General features: G+C 43.4%; 1 protein-coding gene across 3 annotated transcripts in view; it reads right to left on the bottom strand.

The window, feature by feature from the left end:
* The window catches only part of dph6 (diphthamine biosynthesis 6), a 244,844-nt gene that overhangs the window by 31,389 nt on the left and 191,322 nt on the right, over positions 1-22,133 (bottom strand). For all 3 annotated transcript variants that reach the window (XM_037746189.1, XM_037746188.1, XM_037746190.1), the window contains 8 exons: positions 16,580-16,653; positions 14,909-15,027; positions 6,577-6,638; positions 5,396-5,490; positions 5,161-5,254; positions 3,137-3,287; positions 2,614-2,739; positions 97-226 (listed from right to left, as the gene is read on the bottom strand). In XM_037746189.1, coding sequence (XP_037602117.1) covers positions 97-226; positions 2,614-2,739; positions 3,137-3,287; positions 5,161-5,254; positions 5,396-5,490; positions 6,577-6,638; positions 14,909-15,027; positions 16,580-16,653 — 851 coding nt within the window. The remainder of the gene's footprint in view (positions 1-96; positions 227-2,613; positions 2,740-3,136; positions 3,288-5,160; positions 5,255-5,395; positions 5,491-6,576; positions 6,639-14,908; positions 15,028-16,579; positions 16,654-22,133) is intronic.

Here is a 22,133-nt window from a genome sequence, read left to right on the forward strand (position 1 = left end):
ACAAATGCTTTGGAGTTTGAACAATGTAAAAATGTTCCCTCAGAAAGAGAGAGGAAGAACAGAGAGAAAGGTCTGCATGTGTGTTTAGACCTTTACCTGGCTGGAGGGTTCATGCCAAAGTGTTTCTTATAGACGATGTTGAGTGGAACAAAGTCTTCCATGGACCTCACATACAGGTGAACCAGGATGACGTCCTTCATCTTCCAGCCTCTGCTGTCCATCTCACCTGGACACAGGGAACACATCACACTATAAATCTCTGTAGTGTAGCATATTGCAATTTATAGTAAAATAACCTAATCTATCATAACCTTACTCCATCTTAACTAAGATAAATTGGCAAAGAAGAAGTATACTGAAAAATAAAAAAGCATGACTTCAAGACGAGGGAACCGGAAGTGCTAAAATGCTAACTCATTTCCGTGTTTTAGGACTCATTCCTGTACCACAAGCTGCTTGCAAAGAGGACGGCTTGATGGGAATATGGCATATCTGTTATGTTTATGTATTAATATGAGGAAGGTTACAGTCTCCTCATTATCTTTTATTGATGCACCAACTTTTTCACCTTAGCCAAGTGTAAAAAGTAGTGTCTTTTATGTTTGATGTTTCCACTCCTTTATGTGCAAATTGTAGATTCATTCAGGTAGAGGGAAACGTACATAAAGACATCTGAAATATGACCCCTGACTTCAGTGTGAACAGTCTGCTGGTAGTGGCATACTTAATCTTTAATTTAGTCGGCAGCAGGCAGTACATATCTGCAGTACGTAAGAATCACCAGTATATTAAATTCAGCATCATCCCTGTAAAGGTTTATCATTTGTCCAGGTCACTGGATATCTTGTAGTCTCACATCCAAAAGGCTTCATCAATATGGAACTGATTGATGAAAATGTCCTCTTGACCAAATTATTACATTATGCGCTGAATTTATTACATTCAACTTTTTTTTTGCTGAGTTTATAATGTAATAATTTTCTCATTATGAGCAAAACTGTTATTACGTTAAGCGCTCAAGGTTTCATTACATTATGAGCTATTATTACAATTAAAATATTACATTATGCGCAGTTACTACATAATGTGCAGTTATTAAGCTATATGTTGTGTTAACCACAGACCTTATTTCAGGCATCTAACTGAAAACCCATTCAAAAAAACCCATTGACTTTGAGAGAAGTCAACCGGAAGTGCTAAAATGTCAACTCATTTCCAGGTTTTAGGACTCATTCCTGCAGCACTCTATTGGTTCTTTGAGACTTATGTTTTTGGTTTACCGCTATAAACGCATTCAAGTTTTAGTATTTCTTTTAACATCTTGTTTTGAGGAACTTATATGAGTTGTATCTATTCCCACTCCAGCAGGCAAGCTTGCCAGTGAACAAATGCTCATGGAGTCTAAGTCAGTGTACAGGCATTTGCTTGTGTCAAAATGTCAGACTTACAGCTGCACCATACCTACCATACAGTCAGTCTGTTCAGTCATTTGAAGGCTATCACCATTGTAGTTAAGAGGTGGATAGTTTCAAAGTTGTTTTTTTTCCACACACTGAAATCCATTGAAACTGCATTAAAGCGCTAACGCTATTTGTCCCCTTCTATAAAGAGCAGTCTAACGCAGTACGTGTGCACATCGTAGGCTTTGGATGGAAACACAGCCACAAGGGCTCAAAGCAAAGCCTTTCTCCCTACAATCATTTGAAAGAGCTTCAAGTTTGTTTTTCCTTTGCCAACACCAGCGTCTCAGACTACTTCGCCCTCATACAAAGAGGTTGTTCATTAAATATTAACTTGTTTAATATTGTCTCTGCGCTGTGAAGGCTGTTCAGCCGAGCGCCACGATAAACATTAAATATGCTTTTCATCTTTCGCTCCTCTTTCTCCATCAAAAAAGAGAAAGAGAGAGGGGGGGAAAAAAAGACTCAGATACACTGTAAAAGCGTGCACTTTTAAACTTCTGCAGGGCAAAAGCGATAACCCACCCAACATGACTGCACCGTGTGAGTGTGTGTTTTCTTTTTTTAAAGAGGCTTGGTTTGGGTTAATTTGAAGTGCTTGTCCTTGTTTGGTGGCCAACTTGCAATCCCAGTTGTGTGACGGACGGAGTCTCTGACATGCAGGGTCTATGCCTGCTGGGTTGACAAGCACTTTTGAATAAGGAACGACTTTTCAAGCTCTGCCACACCTCCTCGTGTGTCTTTAGCTAACGCAGCAAGGAGAGAGAAAGACACCCAAGGGACAAAGAAGTTTTCGCCATATGTCTCTCTCCATTGGGGCTATCAAGTAGGGAGTGAGAATCAGTTTTACTGAGCTGCTTGAATCACCCCTGGACAAAGGAATTCTGTATGATCTCCCCTTGATCATATCAAAGATTCAATTTCTATTTGATGGAGGAAAACATGACTTATTAAAGGTTAGTTTACTTGTGAGTGTGGCTTTTTTGCTTCTGCGATTTAAGGGGAGGCAAAAAAAAGAATTTTCTAGTAGACCCTCGTGTTTTTCCACAGTGTAGAGATATTTAAAAGCATGTCCACAGCTCTGGTACACCATGTTCTTCAAAAGTGTTAACTCTCTTGCTCAATACTTCCTCTCCCTCGCACTTTCCCTTACTTTGCAGCAGCGTGAAAGCCGCCGACGTCTGGCCCTGGATGCCGGGATCTTTGCTCTGAAGGCCGTTGATGCCGGAGATCCACTGATAGCCTCTGGAGCTTCTTGGTGAGCAGGATGGAGGGAGATCTGCAGGAAGAGGAAGAGGGTTAGTTGGTTTGGATTTACTACAAATGGCTGTTCCAAGGCTTATAATGCTTGTTCACAATTTTTAGAACATACAAAACAAGTATGTCATTTCTTTTTTTTCTCTCTTCATTTACAACCAGGGCTGTATGAGAGGTAATTCATGCATAGGTGGTTTACGTCAAAGGAGAAATGAATTCAGAGACTGTCACAAATACGCTGCTGAAATGACAGCTCTTGTCAAACACTCACTCAAAAAATACTAGCATCATGATGCTGGCCGCATGACACAGATTCAGGGAGCACACACACACACACGCCACACACACAAATATCATCTGACACACACATAAATACACACATGTCAGCACGCGCATGTCTCACCACAAATGAATCTCACCGTGGCCCCGCTGACAACTAAGGTCACAATTTGATGTAAATTCTTGCTGGTCGTCTTGAGCTTGATCAGCATATTCCACCTCCTCCGTCATCTTGTCAATGGCGCTCTGGCAAGGACAACTACCATGGGGCAAAGCTCTCGCCACCGCATCCTGCAATAAAGCACCACGGGGGAATACATCAGGCCAAACGCCCACCAAAGAGCGCCGAGCCTTTTGCAAAGACAGACAAAACGCTGTATAATTAGCCAACCTTTTCAAATGCCCCACCACGCCGGGCTCTCTGCGTGTGTGTCAGTCTTTCATGACAAGGGCCCAGACGCCACATAACTTCAAGGTGAATGAATATGAAACAACATGCTAACATATTCGCAGCTCAGGCGAATAGGGAGCGGTGTTTTCTGATACTGTGGATTCAATCATGCTGGCTGTCAGTCAAAACTCATGACTGGATGGGTGAGACATGTTTTTGGATTTCACCAAGTCTTTTCCTTCTGTTTGCTTATACTTTAAATAACAAATCATTACCATTCTCTAAGGTTTACATATTACCTGCCAAATCCTGCTGGGGCGTCACGCATTTGAATACATATTTCATATTTCCTCAACGCCGCCCCCCCCCCCCTCACCGTGCCCAACACTCATTCACCCCCCTCGTCTGCTGTCAACCGCATTAGGCCATATGATAATCAAATTAATTATACTTCAGCCCCTCTCTCCTGGCCAGCATGAAAAATAGCTTGACTAGCATTAACGGAGGGCAAATGATGGTGGTCCATCCCCACCCCCTGAGCCCGGTGCAGTTTCCTCTAGTGCTGGTGTCACCGCGGATCTGTCACCCTGACGAGAAGAGCTTCAGAAGGCTGAACCAGGGCAGGTTCTCCCCTGGTTGCCCCCCCCACCGCCCCCTCTCCCCTCCTTGCAGGCCCTGGATCTCCCTGCTCTTCCCCCAGCAACCTAGGGGGGGCTACAGGGGGTGTGTGAGCGTGTGTGTTTGTGTGATGGGGGTGGAGCGGCGGCGTGGGGAGTGAAAAAATATATAGCTGTAGGGAGTGAGGCTGCAGGGTCACAGAGGTTGTAGGATGGGGGTATGTTTTCTGTCCATAACAGTCCCAGCCCCCCACCCAACAACATGCAGACACAAGGCTACAACCACACGCTCTCTTGCACACAAACAAAATGCATAATCAAATGTACACATTATTGTGTGATGTGCAAACGAAATGCACGTGCAAATCGCATGCTTTTACCCCAGAGACGTGTTGAGCTACAGGCGAGTAGCATCCCTCACCTCGGCGTGCAAGCAGCACTTCCTGTCGCCAGGGACACTCGTCAACCAGTAGGTGTCTTATTAAACCAGACAATTTCAACCAGAGTAATTAAAACTACACATAAATGAGGTCAATGTCTCCATCACAGAATTTCTCGACAATAATTTAAGGATTATAAAGTTGTCTGTTCTTGCAGGGGAAGTAAAATGTCGGAGTGTCACCCTTCTTGTCTGCGAAACCCCCGTTCAGCTCCTTGTAATATACCGAAAGCCAATTCCTACTGCTGCCTCCCCGCAACCCCCGCCTGTGTCCGCTTAGCCAGCTACCTGAATGCAAAGCGCCTTAATGTGAGCAGACATGTTTATTAAGCTGGGCCTAGTTTCGGGCTGCAGTGAATATTGCAGACGTCAAAGTAGGCCATGTGGGGCTAGAGGAGAGAGAGCGAGGGATGAAGGGAGACACCGAGAGCAAGAGTGTGCGAAAGAGAAAGAGAGAGAGAGAGAGAGGCCCTCTGGAGGCTGATCTGAGCCCTGCCCTACAGTGCTGTGTTTCTCTTCTGCTCGACAAAGTTATCAGACACCAAAAGGTTTTGTTCTTGTGTTTCTTTTCGCCCTCAGAGCAGGTTTTGAAGTAATCAACCCCAAAGTGACTCCCAAACTTTTGTTGTGAAATTATTGACTCAGAATTGAACAGCATTGATCTTATTTGCAAAAAAACAAGTTACACTCATGGATTCCTTCAGAAGTTTGACTCACGGCGTCTTTGTTCTCGGTGCGCATCTCGGTGAAGCGCAGGTAGCCAACCGGAGCGAAGGCATCTGCGGAGTGGATCACCGTCTCCGCTGCATCACTGCGCACACACACACACAAAAACTTTAATGTACAAAAACAAAAACAGAACTTTCCAAACTTACTGCAGCCACATGCTGAATAAAGTTATAATACAGACAAATTATTGTATTCATTTAAAAGATTATATTGCTTTACTCACATAACCATCTTCTTTTTGAAGAGGGGGCAATCAAGGGTGAAGGTTTCATATTCACCTCCTTCTCCACAAATATGAACTCCATACTTCTGGGAGAGCTAATCAGTGAATGCAAAACACCTTATTAAAATAAAAAGTATTGAAAGTCCTGTATTTTATTTGAACATAATATTTACTGTCACTTTACACTCAATTCACCTAAAATTTCAATTTATAGTAATTTGAAATAATACAAGTCTTACATTAACAATTCAGTTTTTGAAGTGTGTTACTTTTGACACCAATTCAAAAGATTTTTTTTTTTACATAGTGATAAAAACCAGAAATTGTGCCAGAATATGATCGGTGTGACTGCGATATTTTCTCACAATAAAGCACAGAAAGCAGAGCACTGAGAAAACAATCATTCTAAAAGGCCCTGACACACCAAGCAGACGGTCAGCCGTCGGCCAGTTTGGTGCCGTCGATGAGCGTCTATCGGCCCGCACCGTCGGCTCTAGTCTACCCGTGTTTGATAATTTTGGGCCGTTTCAGTATGTTAAAATCGGCGGAGGAGCCCGTCGATGAGAGAAATCACTCTGATTGGATGTTCAGCTTAAACGAATCAGTGCATGAGAAGAGAAACGGAAGTGAGGAATCTGATTATTCCAATGCACGGATATTTTCACAATGACATGGCCATCTGGAATGAAGCTAAGTGGTGAGTGAGAGTGATGAAAAATGGTCGGCAAACACCGCTTTGTTTCATGTATGTATGATAATCTTATACATCCGCCGTCCTCGGCCTTACGGTTTCCTTTTTTGAATGACGAATACGGACTACCACGACCTGCTGGTGTGGAGAGTTATTTCCTCTCACGAAGGCGCACAACGTACGTGGTAGTTTTCCGTTGGCTGTAGTCTTGCAGTTTTTTGGCCAAGACACGGGCGACGTGAGGCGACGCAACAGTCGGCCTTCATCGCCGCTAGTTCTCTGACGTCGGTTTGGTGTGTCTGGGGCTTAAAACTAAAAGTGAAAGTGAAATAAAAATATATTTCACTGTAGCATTAAGTACTGCAAAATGTTTTAAGACTTTGAACATCAGGTGACCTGACTGAGAGCAAATGAAGTACACATAGAAATACATGGAAATACTGCAGTCGAGAGTGTAAACTGGGTGGCAGAGTATCTACCAGTCTGTGACCTGTTTCAGATAGGGCTCCATGTCAGCCAGAGGTTTTCCTAAGTGCTTCTCTGGATCCAGGCCTGGCACCCACGTGGGAAACGCACACAGGAGACATACGAACACACACACAGCGACGCACAAAGATAGAAATACACACACAATTTCACACAGACACACGTATGGAGAGAGAGAGAGAGAGAGAGAGAGAGAAAGAGAGAGAGAGAGGTCTGATCAGGAACAGAGAACAGTGATTGGAGATGACAGGCAGGGAGGTTTACGGGCAGTCGCACAAACACACACGTAAACCTGCACCCTGGATCTATTTGTTTGACTTTGCAACTAGTGTACACAGATCTCTCCGGGTAAGGGCAACAGTTTTCAATTGCTGGCCGCAGACCCCCCACGCCCCCTCCCTCCACCCCCCGTCTCATCTAGTTCCCTTTGAGAATATAAACTCTGGAAAGAGATCTTGTTTATTTGCCTTTTTCCCTCCCCTTCCCCTGAAATGGTGCATGGAAGTGACTCACAGGCATGGGAGAGAAAAGAAGGAGGGGAAAGGAGAGCTTTGTATGAATACCCAGTGGTGCCACACTCCCAAAATACAAGCTCACTCCCCAGACACAAAAAAAACAAGGAAAACCAATCAACGAACCAAAAAAAAAAAGAAAACTTTGCCATACCCTCCTGCCCTTTTAATAAAATATCCAAATCTAGACCCAAAGATTAGCACTTTGTTCAGTCCTATTTAGGGATTATGTACATATTAGCAGGGATAAAAGGGTGCACTTAAACAGTAAACACTTTACTCAGCTTGTTGAGCATCGAAGGGTTTTACTCCTTCGTGACAATAAATCCCGATTTTGTCTTTCGGTTGCCTGCTCCCGATGGCACCATGCCGAACTCCATCTCACCCAGTAAACAACTCCTATCACAAAGAAAGCGCAGCCAGCGTTTTCCTACTGTACATTCGTCACTTTTCCGACAAAAAGCAAAAGCCCTGAGTACCAGGTGCTTTCTACAAAGAATAGAAAAGTAGAAAACATAACAGGACATGAATGTAAAATGCTACATTTTAGGAAATTCCAAACCATGTAGTTATACGTTCCTGTATGCTTAAAAAATATGAGGGTAAGGTTACTGGAACCAAACAATCACATCTTTACGGTCACTGCCGATTTTCCGTTTTTTTCTTTCTGTGGCTGGCTCTTAATTGATTGACATAATCATTAACAAGTTACCGATGACCTATACGGAGTGACGTGCAGTTGTGACAGTAATGCCATCGCAATGGAAAAAGATTTTGCTGAATTGTCCCTAATAATTCATCTGAATCCAATAGAGCTCCTCTATTCCGAGAGCATCGCGTGGTCCTGCTCGTCGGCACGTTCATGTGTTTAATTAAAGGAACAAAGTTAATCGTAATGTGAGAATCTCTCCTCTCTCATGGCCTGACAACCTCAAAGGTTAACGTGTCACCCGTGGGCCCCATGGGGAGCAATGGATGGGAGACGAGAGGGAAAGGGGTGAGGGGACGTGAAGGAAGGAAGGACGTCACATCCCATCCTGGGTTCATCTTAATCCCAGCTGTGTCTCTCCTCCGGGCCGCGCTGGTCCAGCAGCGCTACGGGGGGAGAGACGGAGGGCCACGACGGCGGGAGGTAGGGAGGGTGGAGAGAGTGTGGAGGGAGAGAATGAGCAGGCCCTTATTCTCTTCCCAGGGGATCTGTGGTCTTAATTAGTGTGAGAATATCTAATCTCAACATCCTCTCATCTTAACCCTGCCACAAAGGTAATAAGGCAGGAGAAGAAAAAAAGAAGCATTAAAATTCAATCCCATTTAAATATCCTCTTTAATTAGTCATGCCTTTTAACAAATTTTAATAATTGGCTCCAAATTGCTGAGGGGATGCCACGTTTTTTAATATGTTCATTAACTTCCCTGCTCTTAAATAATATATGATACATGATTTGATATTTACGATGAGGGGACGATGGAAGTGTGGGGAGACAGGAGTGAGTGATAAAATGATACAAAGCTGGCATTAACGTGGAGGCATTCCTCCCAAGACCACTTAGCACTTGTATGAGTGTTTTCTTAATTGATGAACTTAAGGTTACTGGAACCGTTTGGGAAAAAATGAGCTTGTGCAACACGCGCTTTGAGAAGTCTTTTGAGTAGCCACTGGTGTGAGCCTTCAGCGATCCAACACCACTCATTTACATGATCTTCACATCTCTGTCTCCTCTGAACCTGTTTTACAACTTGACCTAAACCCAATTACCTAACCTCATTATGCCACATTAAACCCAAATAAGACCACTAGAAGCTGCCATTAGTCTGCCACCAGAGACGGCGAGACTGCACTTTGGAGGGAGAGGAGCTTCCCTAAGAGAGACCGAGAGGAATGGCTCTCCTTTAAAAGGGGCTTTTTACCTCGTATTATCCTATAAAACTCCAATTAAATTCAGTGAACTTTAAAACCAGGGAGCGCAGTAATGAGGGAGAGCGTTTTTCAAAAACCTTGTTGACATTTAGGGCCTTGAAATTAACCAAGAATAAAAAAGTTTATAAGTAAACCAAGAGCCATTTAGGCAGCCAAGTTAGTTTTTATATTAAAACCTGAAAAAACTGATGTTAAAAACTCTAAGCAGAACATACAAGACACAATACTAGTTAATCCTATAGCAGAAAGCTTACAATAACAAGTGGAATCTGGAAAACCCTTTGATTCTTCTTAGAAAATTCACTTTTTGAAGTCAGTTCTTGGACCAAAAAGCAAAGCTATCACATAAAAACACATTCTCCTTCTGAGCTCTCACTTCTCCCCCTTATAGAAGTCAATGGCAATTATTTCCATTGCACACTTTTGCACTAATTCTTTTTAACGATCATGATTGGCCTTTTCCCACCTCATGTAAACCCGCAGCAGTGAGTTGCCTATTTAATTGAAACTGCTTGTGATTTTGCTTACTGAGCCTAATGCTAAATTAAAAGCCGGGAGATTCTAGATACTGTCTGAGCTGAGCTGAGCCAAGCGCAGTATCGCAGACATCCGCGGGTTGTCTTAAGATCTAGCGTGCCAGCTGACAGCTCGGCTTTAATCCCTGCCTTCAGAGAGAAAAAGGCAGAGAAAATTGGATTCATGATGTGTAACATTTTAGCCTTTAAATGGGTGAAATAAGCATCTCCTCCCTAGCAGGTGAGCTACATCAGCCTTTAAACAACGCTCTCAAAGAGCCCCGCCAAAACAATAGCTGTTCACTATCACCTAATCTTCGCAGGAGAGAGAAAGAGAGGGAGAGGAATACAGAACGGAGAGGAAGAAAGAAGGGGGAGGGAGGCGGCACCGTACAAAGGATGATAAGATTAAGGTTATATGTGAAATTTGTCAGGCTCTTATCTGAAATTCAGTGTCTATGAGCAGAATAATAGGCAGCATGAGTTGTGTAGCAATCGCATCAAGATGAAATCCGTTCAGTCCAACAAATCAAAAAGGAGAAACAACCATATAGAACTTAACCTGGACAAAATTAACCTGTGCAAATTAATAAATCAAGTTTTTTTTCAGTTTAAGGAATTCACATGACGTTCCAATGGGTGGCATGTGGTTTAAAAAAAAAAAAAGAAACAATTGCTTCCCATCATACTTAACTATTTAAGGCTGCTTTGACCTCAACTGTTCACAACCATCAATTTGATTGAACTGGCAAGAAAAGCCAAGTTTCAGTCAGTGGCTAACAGGACACGCAGGTAAAACGGTTGTGCAGATACTTAAAGCTGGGGTAGGCAACTTTAGAGAAACCAGCAAGAGTGAGCTACTGTAGATCTTGAAAGTATTCAACCTCCTCCCTCTAAAGCCACTCCCCCAAAACACATGAACCTGACTACTGCTTGAGTACGAGTCCTTGAGAGAGCATTGGGAATAGGACGCAGGTGCACGCAGGTAGACGGGCAGGTAGGCCGTCCAATCATTTCATGCGGGCTGCATGATATCAGATTTTTTTTGTTTTTCGTCACAGCATTATGATTCATTGATTGCTGTTGTGATGTAAAGATAATTTCAACAAATATAACAAAAGAAATGCTTCTAAAAAAAAAAGAATTGCCTACCCTAGCTTTAAATGAGCAGTGTGTAGGATCTGATGGTATCTAGCGGTGAGGTTGCAACCAACTGAAGCCTCTCCCGAGTCCCGTGTGCCAAGCATGTATAAGAACTAAGGTGGCCGATGCGAAAATGTGAATGGCCCTCTCTAGAACCAGTTGTAGGTCATTTGGAGCAGAGTCAGTGCGTACAGTGTGTGTGTGTGTGTATGTGGGAAGTGAGTAGTGAAGCAAAAGAGAGAGAGACGCGGCAACAGGAGTGAGTAACGTTATCGACTGCGGCTCAAGCAGGAAAGGTTAACAGTATTGGGTTTGTCCGTTCTGGGCTACTGTTGTACTGAAACATGGCGAACTCCGTGAAGAGGACCCGCTCCCTAAGTAGATATGAAGGGCTCATTCTAAGTTAACGAAAACACGATTCTTAATTGCAGGTGATTATACACTAAAGAAAACATACTTATTAATATCATATTCCGTTTCTGCCAATAAATCCCCCTAATTGTTACACACTGGTCCTTTAACTGCATGAGTTATCCTTTCGTGAATATTAGTTTTCATTAAAAAGCAAGGAATAAGAGCAAGGAGGGGTTTAAGACGCTGAACATGTAATCACAACCTTGTTGCATGTCATCCTCTCCTCATCACTCTATCCCTCAATTCCTGTCATCTGTCTACCATATGCTATCTAATAAAGGCAAAAAAAATGCTTCCAAAATAAAGTGATGATAAAAGTAAAATGAGACAAAGGGATTTTTTACTGAGGAAAACAGATGTATTAACTCTACAGTTGAAAGGATTAGATGATTATTCTGTCACTGTTTTGATTAGCGATTAAGCTAAATATTTTTTCAAGAAAAAATGCCAAACATTCCATGGTACATTATTTCTCAATAGCCAATCCTCAAAATGTTGTTTATCTTATATGATAGTAAGCTGAATATATTTGGGTTTTAGACTGTATACTGGACAAAACAAGAGATTTGAAGACGTCACCTTGGCCTTGTGACAGTAAAACATTGTGATTTGTCACTATTCTTGCACATTTTATGAAGCAATCATTAGTTGAAGCTGTAATTGAATTAAGAATTAATATTTTTGTTATAATTTTGATGACCTAACTGAAATTTTTATTGTCTTCTACAAGTTTTTGAACTGACTCAACAGAAAGCTATTGAACTTAACCGTGAGCAGGAGCCTAAACATGTGTCAAACTAATACCATAAAATAAGAAACCACAAATCATTCACTCTAACTGCCTCAAAACCTCCTTAGATGTGTACGTAGTGCCTCAGAGCTTTACTGTGGTACAGATAATATGAATTGACTGAAATGACTAAAAGTTAATTTGGCCTGTGTTAGAGGACAGCACAATTGATTCCAGGAGCAAATTGTCTTTTTGCAGTGGATATAGTGTCTGATCATCATGTCCCAATCTTGTAAAAAATATATTCTGCCTGGTATTGTTTCCTTAAAAACATGTGTCATATCCATATGTCTTGGCACTATAGCTCAAACATTCCTTCATGTACGGTAGGTAATTGAACAGGTTGTATTTTGCATTGTTTCTTTATATGACAGAAAGAATACTATCTAAATTGCCTATTTAATGGTTTCCACATTGAAAAAAAAAAATGTCAGTACATTTTCTTTAATGTCTTTGAACATTAATTGTCCTTTAAGTATATATTAAATTATATCCAATGTCTTTAAGTGGGTGAGGTGATCAGTGAAAGCAAATTTGTGACATAAATTCCCTTCTTCATAGCACAAAGGCTATGTTCGTGCGAAGGGTAAAAGATCATGCAGTGATAAAAGGTTTTCCGGCGGAGAGACCTTGATTTCACACATGCCAATTATCTCCGGAGCTGAGGACCAATTAACTGCTGAACCTGTGCCCTCATATACACCTGCACTAATCAATCAATTAACTAATTACATGAATATTTAATACTTGCTTTTGGAATTGCCAATTACCACGCTTAGCTCAAGAGATGTAGCATTATAAAGAGACAGTCGCCAAACAAAAATATGCATTTCCCTTTGAGAGAAATGCTTTTTTTTTTTCGCTAATTAGAAGCATTTTCTGACATTCATAGGCTCAGACTCCGATAGTTGAACTTACTTCACTACACGCAATTTGGCATCTTCAAAAGAATAAAAATCCTCTTTCTCTCTTTTGTGGTTTTAGGCTGCCATCAGCACGCAAATGAACACTTCTAGAGAATTCACTTAGAGGATCATCCTGCGTTTGGACAGCTGTCTTTTCACTGCAGGGATTTGTCATCAAGGAATATATCCTCCCTAAAGAAAGAAAGTACTTTTTTCCCCCTTCTTTATCCATTCACTGCTAATTTCCACCTGTCTTTCTGAGTGCCTAATGAAGGAATATTAATCTTGAATGACTTCTCACTATTCAGGGCTCACCAAAACCCATTTCATACAACTACAGAATATCATAAGCCGTTTTGGCTGTCAGTTCAGATGCAGACTTAACCTTTGCCCTGTGAAAGTTATTTTTTTTCTCTCCTCATGAGGTCTGCACGAGTAAATCCCTCCAAATCTCTTTCTCTCACTCACACACACACACACGCAAACACCAAAGGCCACCAGGTACGCCCTTGTGTCACCCAATCTCCCCTAAACAGCACACCTCACTGCTCAGACCTGCTCCCGCCAAAGCTGCAATTATGTGAGTGCTGCCTAAAACGCCCCGGGCGCTTGCACCTCTATTCAATTCTCTCCTTTCTAATTACCACTGCCTCGGGACAGGTGAGGAGTCAGGGCTGATAAGATCTTTCCTTTTTTACCTGTAGCCAAAACACACACGCACACATGCTCACACAAACACCTACAGTGGGAGGCCAAGATACACACTCGAAGGCACCCGGGGTGATTTTCCTTTCTAATTATAATCTTCCAAAAAATGTTGAGAATTTGCTTTTAGACAACGTTCTGTTTAGAGAAGAAGGCTTGGCGGAGGTAGCTGGGTTACAAGGTGACTGAGGTCTTTAAGGTGTGGTTTTTCTCGACATGTGTGTTATTCCAGAAGGGTTCGTCAGTCAATGGGAAATGCAAACTTAGATCTCATCTGGTTACAAGTGTAATGGAATAATTGTGACTGGTAAACAATAATTATAATACCGAAGAACATAATGGATTCTGACGTCAGCTCTCCTCTTGACGGGCATCTGACAAGTCCTATTATTTATTACCAAAAAGTCCTTTATCACGAGACCACTAAAAATGAGAAATGGACCCAGCAAATAAAGCACCAAAGATAAATGGTTTGACAAGTGCATTCCACGAGGGGTTATTCGAGCTGTGTTGAAAGACATGCAGAATATCCCGACCGCGCCGCTCGGCTCTACGGGTCATCAGTCAGCCGCGGACCCCTTTTCGACTGATTGCTACCAAAGGTGACAACAAGCACTTAACAGCACGTAAACAGTGTCTACACGATGATCTATCGCCGTGAGTAGTTTTGAGAGTAAAAAGAACCATTTGTAGCCGTAATTATCATTTATCACTGGCACCGTCAAAAAGGGATCCGGCTGCACTGTCAAGTAGATGCAGGTAGGAATCTTAACGTCATGTACCTGAGAAAAAGAAAACTTTTTTTTTTAACTCTCTCCTGTTATTCAGTAATCTGATCTTCCTGTCCTCAGGCTCCAAAACAGGCAGGTAGAGAGCAGGTGATACCACATTAACCTCCAGTGCTGAAGCAGTTGAGAAACGTAAATGAGAGATTTTAATCTTCGCTTCACGGACCATGTATCCTGAGCTATGCATAGGCAGAGATTGCGGTGTTTCTCTCACACAATGGGGACATGCGTCGCTTATTGACAGGTTGCATTAATGTGAGGGGCAATCACCTGTGATTATTTCTCAACTGCCAACCCTCCCCCCCACCTCCCTATACCCTCCCACCCACCCACCCAATACCACTGCGCACTTCCCTCACACCTCCTCCCTCTGCGCGTCTTATCTTTTCATATTGTTCTCTGCTTCAATACCTTTGCCGCTGGCACAAGTCTCAACACCGCTGCTAAGCCGCAGATTAATGATTAGGGCATTACTCTGCTTGTCTCTCTTTTTCTCTCTGGTTACACCTCCCTTTTCTCCTCCCCCTATCCCTCACTTATCCAAATTCTGTCCCTTCTATCCCCCCTACGCCAAACACCACTTAACCAACATGGCACCTTCAGAGAAAGTAAAAAAAGACACAAAAAGAGGGAGACACAAACTCACCGAAGGCGGCGACTTTGATGAGGATAGCATGGAGGTCAGATGATATCATCTCGGAGAGCAGGGACTCTTGGTCCCGGCGCCACAGGTAGGCCAGAGGCTGCAAACCTAGCCGCAAACATCTGGGAAACAGGTGAAAGGGAAGAGGGAGGGCAGTAGGTTGTAGACAGAGAAAGAGATGCAAAGCAGTTAAAATGGAAGATTTGCCAACTTCAGAACAACTTCAAAGCCAACTGGGCTGGGCACCCTTCTCCGTTTACGGGAAGGGCTGCCACCCTGATAGGCTCCACAGGACATGCTCCCACCTGCCACCACTGGCTTTATTCAAAGACAAAACAAAAACTTCATCTTAAGCTGTGGTTTGTCTGTCACATGTGAAACACACACATCCACAGCAGGCGTAGGCGCAGTTTGAACTTTAAGGCAGGGGGGGTTCACAACAAAAATCTAGAGGGAATGTGATGTGTACAACGCAGAGAGGTCTAATATATTGGGTTGTGTAGCTTACACATTACACCCTCCAAACAGGATGCGACGCGAGCAAGCGTCAGTGACAAAAGTTGATTGCATTGTTTTCTATTGGAATTAACTAACTGGCCGCGAGCGACGAAGCGCTGCGCAGCATGCCGTTTTGAGCTGAACTTTAGATAGCAAGATAGCAAGTACTACTCACCCATCTTTTAAGTGGTTACATCTCTAGTCTGATCTTGTCCGCACAGCTGATAGGTACATGGTTTGTTTACATGACGTGAAAGTGCATATTTAACGGTGTGTGGACAGAGAGTGTCCGATGTTATTAGGCAATAAGTAAATAAAAAATACCACAAATATATCTTCTTATCTTGCTTGTTTCTTATTTTGGCAATATGAAGACAAAAAAAGGTTGACATTATTCATCATTACAATAAATGATTAGTTCTACGTTAATATAAAAAGAATATATATGCATTTCTAGGGGGTTCAGTGAGCCCCCTGAACCAACGCTAACTGCGCCTGTGACAGCAGGTACCCAAAAAGTCTGCACACAAATGTCTACCGCTCAAGAAATGCGTGAGATGTTCATGTATGCATCTAGCGTGTATAAGGGCAAACAATAGTTGACTGACAGCAGGATTTGTTAATAAGAAGAGAGCTTTTGTGCCACAATGTGTCCAGTTTGTGTAAGTTTAGAACAAAAGAGAACAAAGAGAGATGACGGAGGGCAAAGAAAACAAAGAGAGGAAGAATAAACCAAGAATAAAGAAAGACACATGGATATCTGTCACAAGGAAACCATCTCATCTTTCTGCCAATGAGACTGTTGTGTTTCAACCACAATGGGAAAGTGCATATTTTTTTTTTATCTTAACAAAATCACATGACGATTATGTAACTTTTTCATTTTCGGCTTCATTCCTTCTTCTTGAAATCATTGCTCCATAAAAACAGAGCCGCCGCACCATAAAAACCAAAGCTAGTCTAAATAAAATGGCATAAACAAAACTCAGTGTGTGTGTGTTTAAACAAAATCAGTCCAAGTTTGGAACACACCGTGACTACAGAGGATGTACTCTTTTCCTTCAGCGGACCACAGAGTGTGCGTCATTGGAGTTCAGAGGCCTGGACGTGGCGTGGGTGTGTGAGCACTTTAGTTAGAAAGTGTGTCATGCATCGTGAGTGTGCGTTTTGACTTACACATTTTCCACACGGACCCTCTGGTAATCGGAGAGAATGGCCCCAACAGACACCGCCTCGACACCCTCCTTTTCCTGTGGGGAGGTAAAAAAATGGAAGAAACTTAACCGCAAAAGATTTCTTGCCTTTTTCCATTATACAGTAATGTGCATTGTAACGGCGATATGATGTCACCGTCCCATGGGGGCCAAATACTCAACCGACAATGGTATCCCAAAGTGTTATCTGAACAAAACCCCCGCAAACACATGTAAACATATACACACACACAGACCAAAACAGACAAAGAAAGCAGATTCCTGACGGCTCTTTCCTTTCATCGCACCGCGATCCTGTGGGGATGTTTACACTCTGGTCGTATCAAGGCCTTTATGGTCCAGCCCATATCCCCCCGGAGGGTTGCGTACATGGCCCTGTGAGCGAACGTGTGTGTTTATGCGTACATGTGGGTGTGTGTGTGACTGGAGGCACCGGCGCAACTACAGGCGGTTCCTGGACCTTATCAGCAGTCTAGAGCGAGCGGGAGACGAGTGCGTCTGGCCGCAGCTTCCATCCTCTGCACACAGCTGGAAGACTGCGGTGACAACTTGAAGCATCAGTGGAGCATTGTGTCTGTGAGTGGCATGTATCTTTAATATTGCTGAGGGCTAATCTAATTGCTTTTCATATCGTATTCATATTTCAGAAACAGTGAGACAACTATGCACTCGAGAGATACTGACACAGCCCTGAGATGCGTTCAATCTCCTCTCATGGAAAACGGGCTTGATCCGCGGCGACACACACAAAAACAAAACACACAAGTGGTGCACACATACATACACAGACATACTTGCACAACCCCCCCTTTCCCTACCTCCGTGCCACCTCCCCTACAGACACACACCTGCAGATTCATTAGAACATTACATGGGCTGTAATTAGAATGAGAGGCAAGGGTAGAAGCAGTGGAGGGATGCACAAGTCTCCAGTAAATTACCTTGTAGCCATTATCAATTTCCCTGGCTACTGGTCCTTAAGATAACCCCCCCCCCCTCATCCACCACCACCACTACCCCCACCCCTCCTTCTCCCTGTGGTCCCTTCCTGCAATTTTTCTCTGCCTGATAAACATGCTGATTAAAGCGAACAGCGTGTAAACCTTTGATACTTTCCTAAATGAAATCCATGCCCTGCCTGGGGCCCGACGCTGCGCTGCAACGCACTGTGCCTCACACACACACACCTCCACATGGGCGTGCCAGCTAATCAGATAAAGGATGCGCTCTGCGTGTGTGTGTGGTGTTTACGGTGTGGCAGAGGATGCGCGGTATAAAAGCTGAAGTTAAACACAGAATTTAACTCTTTGACCCTTAAGTTAAAGACCAAGAGATTTTAAGAACTCTCAGTACTCAAGTTTTAACATCTCTCCAACGCGTCCAACACCTAGAATATACATTACAGTCAATCCAACTGCCCAGTGACAGTAATTAAGTCAGACTGATAACATTTCAGCCCAGCACAGAGCGAAGGGGGCTGCAGGCGGTGTCATGTAATTCTAGGTGAGCCTCAGGGCTGGCACTCTATTCTAATGCAATGATAACCTTTTCCCTAAATACAACTGTCACTTCCTAAAGAGGCATATTAGGAGGTAAAGAGAGGGATAAGGAGAGACAGAGAGAAAGAGGAAAAGAGATAGGAGTGGAAGTGTTGAAGGATTGTGCTACATCAACACCAATTTGGTCCCTCGGCTTTTAAACTTGGCAGGACCAGACTTGGCCTGACAGAATAACAGAGCGTCAGAGCAACAGCAAACAACATCCTCGTCTTGTGTTTCTGTCGTTTCGTCTCCCCGTCTCTCTGGAGGCAGACTGTTGTAGGTACTCGGGCCTCTGAGGTTCGACTCGACCAATTAAATGGCTTCTCTTTTTCACTGGCTCTCATTACATTACATCACGCACCCAGGCATACTCGCCACTAATGATAACACAAGACAAATTTCTCACACGTCCAGCTAGTAGAATTTTTGGCAAACGGCTTTGGAAAACGATTATTTTTGGATGCTATTATAGCGATTGCCAGGAGACGGGCAGGAATGAGGGGGCAGCTCACGCCGCTCTGGACGCCGTTTTTACAAATTCTAGACATTCTTTCTCATCCTCTGTGGGGAAAAGGTGGGATAAATTATTGCGCGGAGTGGTATATATGTATGTATAAATCTGAATTGATGGATATTATGGGAATTGTTTCATGTGTATTCATGACGCCATAAAAAATACAAACTTTGATTTTATGGTAGCTGAAAAATTTATCAAAATGGTTTATAGTGGGGATACCTGACAAAGAGACAAGGTAGCTCATGAAGCACAGTATAATAATAAATAATAATAAAATCTTTACGAGAGCTATCTGGCTAAACGATGTTTTGACTACATTAGAGATGGGAAGAAGCTAACATAGCGATAAATCAAGGCAGAGGTCATCAGGACTCTTGTGACCCGCGAGCTACTTTTCTTTCTCCGTGACTGTTGGCACGAGATCCGAAGAAAGAGGCTCCCCCGCCCGCCCCCGATTCCATGTCACTTTTCCTTTTTCAACATTTAATGACCCCGGCTCATTAAAGGAAGCTTCACCTGATCCAGGACCCGAGGCCCCCGCATTAACTCACGCCCAGAGCGGGACTAATTCTGGCGTGGCGTTGTGCAACAGTGCAACCCCGTAGCAGCCCCGTCAGAGGCAGACTAAACAAAGGCCTGGCCTGGCTTCCCCTGTCCTCTCCAGCAGGCAGAAAAGCTATTAATGAGGATCTATGGCCCAGAGCAATGGAAGCCCTCAGTCCCCCCAGCCATGTCCATCAGGGTACTTAGCCCCATGCAGTCATTAACTTCTGTTACTAATTGTCAAATTCATTAAACTAATCCTTCCCCCACATCCGGATGTCTCCCGTGGAAATGGATGGAGAGGACTGAGTTATTAAGATGTCAGCTGTGGGGAAGATTAAGGCCAGCAGACATGCTCCACAAAGAAACGATACGGCCATTAAACTCTATATCAAGGTAGTGTGTGTGATATACTTTGTAATTATATATACATTCATCTTGGTACGGGAGTAAAAGAGCGCTTCAAAATGTATTCACAGTCACAGATGTGCCTTCAGTCGAGATATGTATCTGCCCCAAAGATACATGCGCGACAATCATAAAGCAAAGAATTGGGCTTGAGAATGCGCCTATTTCATCAGCTCTCCGCTTAAAGGTACTTACGCATGCCACACATTCAGTCGGGGGTAATATTCAACAGTCAAAACCATTAACAGCAACCAAGGCAATTAGAAAGCCATAAAATATTAAAAATTCAATATTCATATTCATATGGAATACATCAGAACCCTCATTAGCTCTCTCTCAATGGCTGTCACAATGAAGCCTTAATTATACACCCTAACAATACAAAGCTCCATTTTGCAAAATGGTGGGTTTCTGAAATGCCTGCTTCAGCCTGTTCTGACAACCGGGAAGCCAGCGTTGGCAGATCTTGGCTATTACAGACACAAGGCCACATATTTCCATCGCAAAATACTCTTTTTATCGAGTCTAAAATTGTTGACACTTAATTTCTATTATATTACTGCCTCCTGTATGGAATATGCTTGTGGTGTGTGATGGCAGGGAGGGGGGGGGGAAGAAGACAAAGTGGAGAAAATTAATTAAAGTGGTTTGAATGACAGTTTGCTCAAGGGCACCGGGGTACCATCGTGAGCTTTCCGTGGCCGCATTCGACACCCACAGCCTCCGATCCCTTCCCCCTTCTCTCCAACACTCCTTCTCCTCGCCATCGCTCCCTTCCATCAGGTAAGTGACTGGACGCGACATGGTTTTAATGTTCTCTCCATTAGATCAGCTCTGTTGTAATGTAATGGGATTGTTCTCCCCTGTTCCCTTACACGGTGGGAACACGGCGAGGGGGTTGGACCTTGTTGTAGCAGCTCAAGTAGATGTGGTACAGGGGATAGGGCCAGCTAGGGTCAAGCGATTGTGTTTAATGTAATGCGGACATAGTCCCGGGGCGTGTTGGGCTGTCCTGACAACTCAGACATGCCAAACTGACAGGAAGCTTAGTGTGAGCTTAGTAGGAGGAGACACTGGTTATTTGTTTTAAATCAGCTTCCTCATTACCATTCAGTACGGACGGTTACACTCCAAGGTGACTCCCGGAGTTGGTGAAGGAGTGATAGGATGTGGAAGAGGTGTGCACAAGGTGCAGGATATATTTGGACCAATTATAATGTTACACCCAATGCTTACAAGATTATATGTGCTTATATAGTGAGGCTAAAACACTAAGTACAATGTCTGATCCATCAAAATAAAGCAACAAATGGACATGCGAGCTCAGCGAGTGCCTTTGCAAAACAAACATCGGCCGAAACTTTGTTCTAAAAGGCTTTCAGAGACATTCCCTTTGGTAAATTGGTGGGGCTGTCTGTTTGAAGCGGCTGTTGAAAGACGGGCTCTTCCTTTGTGCTCGTGGACGGGGCTGGCGAGATGACTCACCACGTGTCAGTCCTCGACCATACAGAGCGGTGGAATAAGAAAAACAAAAACGGCTCACAAAGCCAGCTGCTCATAAAACCGAATGCCCCGACCGGTTCCTGAGATGATGCAGGTCAGAGTTGCAAGAAGAGGGAGAGAGGAAGCAGAATAGGGGAAAGTATTATCCTCCACGATTGAGGCCACGTTGCAGGTGTGGCCAGCCAACAGAGGATGTGACACGAGACATTGTCTCATCAACGCGATGAGTGAGGGACGCTTATCAGCCAACAGAAATGTGACAAGTGACGGGTGACATGTGCACTGGTTTAAGTCCGGAGAGGAATGAAAAAGAAGCAGTTAAAGCTGCAGTGGGTAGAATTGGAGCAAATGTGATTAAAAATAGTTATCTTTTATCTCGCCGTCTCTGAGCAGCTGTCAATCACTCGCGAACTCCGATCAAACGGTCAAACTAGGCAGCGCTGATCAAATATGAATCAATATTCTGTTACTGTAATGCCTATTTTTCAACTCAAATGTTTTCAGAAACATCTTGCAGTGTACTGTTAAGCTGCAAAATGAGAAAATGTGTGACCCGGCAGCCATGCTGAGATCAGTTGAGGAAATACCTAGCACCGCCCACCAGCCAGTTCACGCTTTCTCATTTTACAGCTAAACAGTACACTACAAGATGTTTCTGAAAACATTTGAGGCAAGAAATAGGCCTAGTTTGATCGTTTGATTGGAGTTTGCGAATGATTGACAGCTGCGTCCGTTGAATGAACAGCCAATAGGAACGCTCTCTCTCTGAAATGACCTGTGATTGGACATTTTTAAAGCTTAAAAACAGAGCCATGAGGAGGTGTAGAAGTCTAGTTTTCTCTCAGAGCACTTGAATTACAATATGCTAAAGGGTTATTATGGAATTTTTACCCAATGATGCCAAAAACATTCTGCCTACTGCAGGTTTAATCCATGAAGGTACCAATGCAGCTCTTCATTGCCCGAGTTTGTATTTGTACAGTTTCCTAGCCTGAAGTTTACAC

Source organism: Sebastes umbrosus, chromosome 16, assembly GCF_015220745.1.
Source record: "Sebastes umbrosus isolate fSebUmb1 chromosome 16, fSebUmb1.pri, whole genome shotgun sequence".
Taxonomy (NCBI): Eukaryota; Metazoa; Chordata; class Actinopteri; order Perciformes; family Sebastidae; genus Sebastes; species Sebastes umbrosus.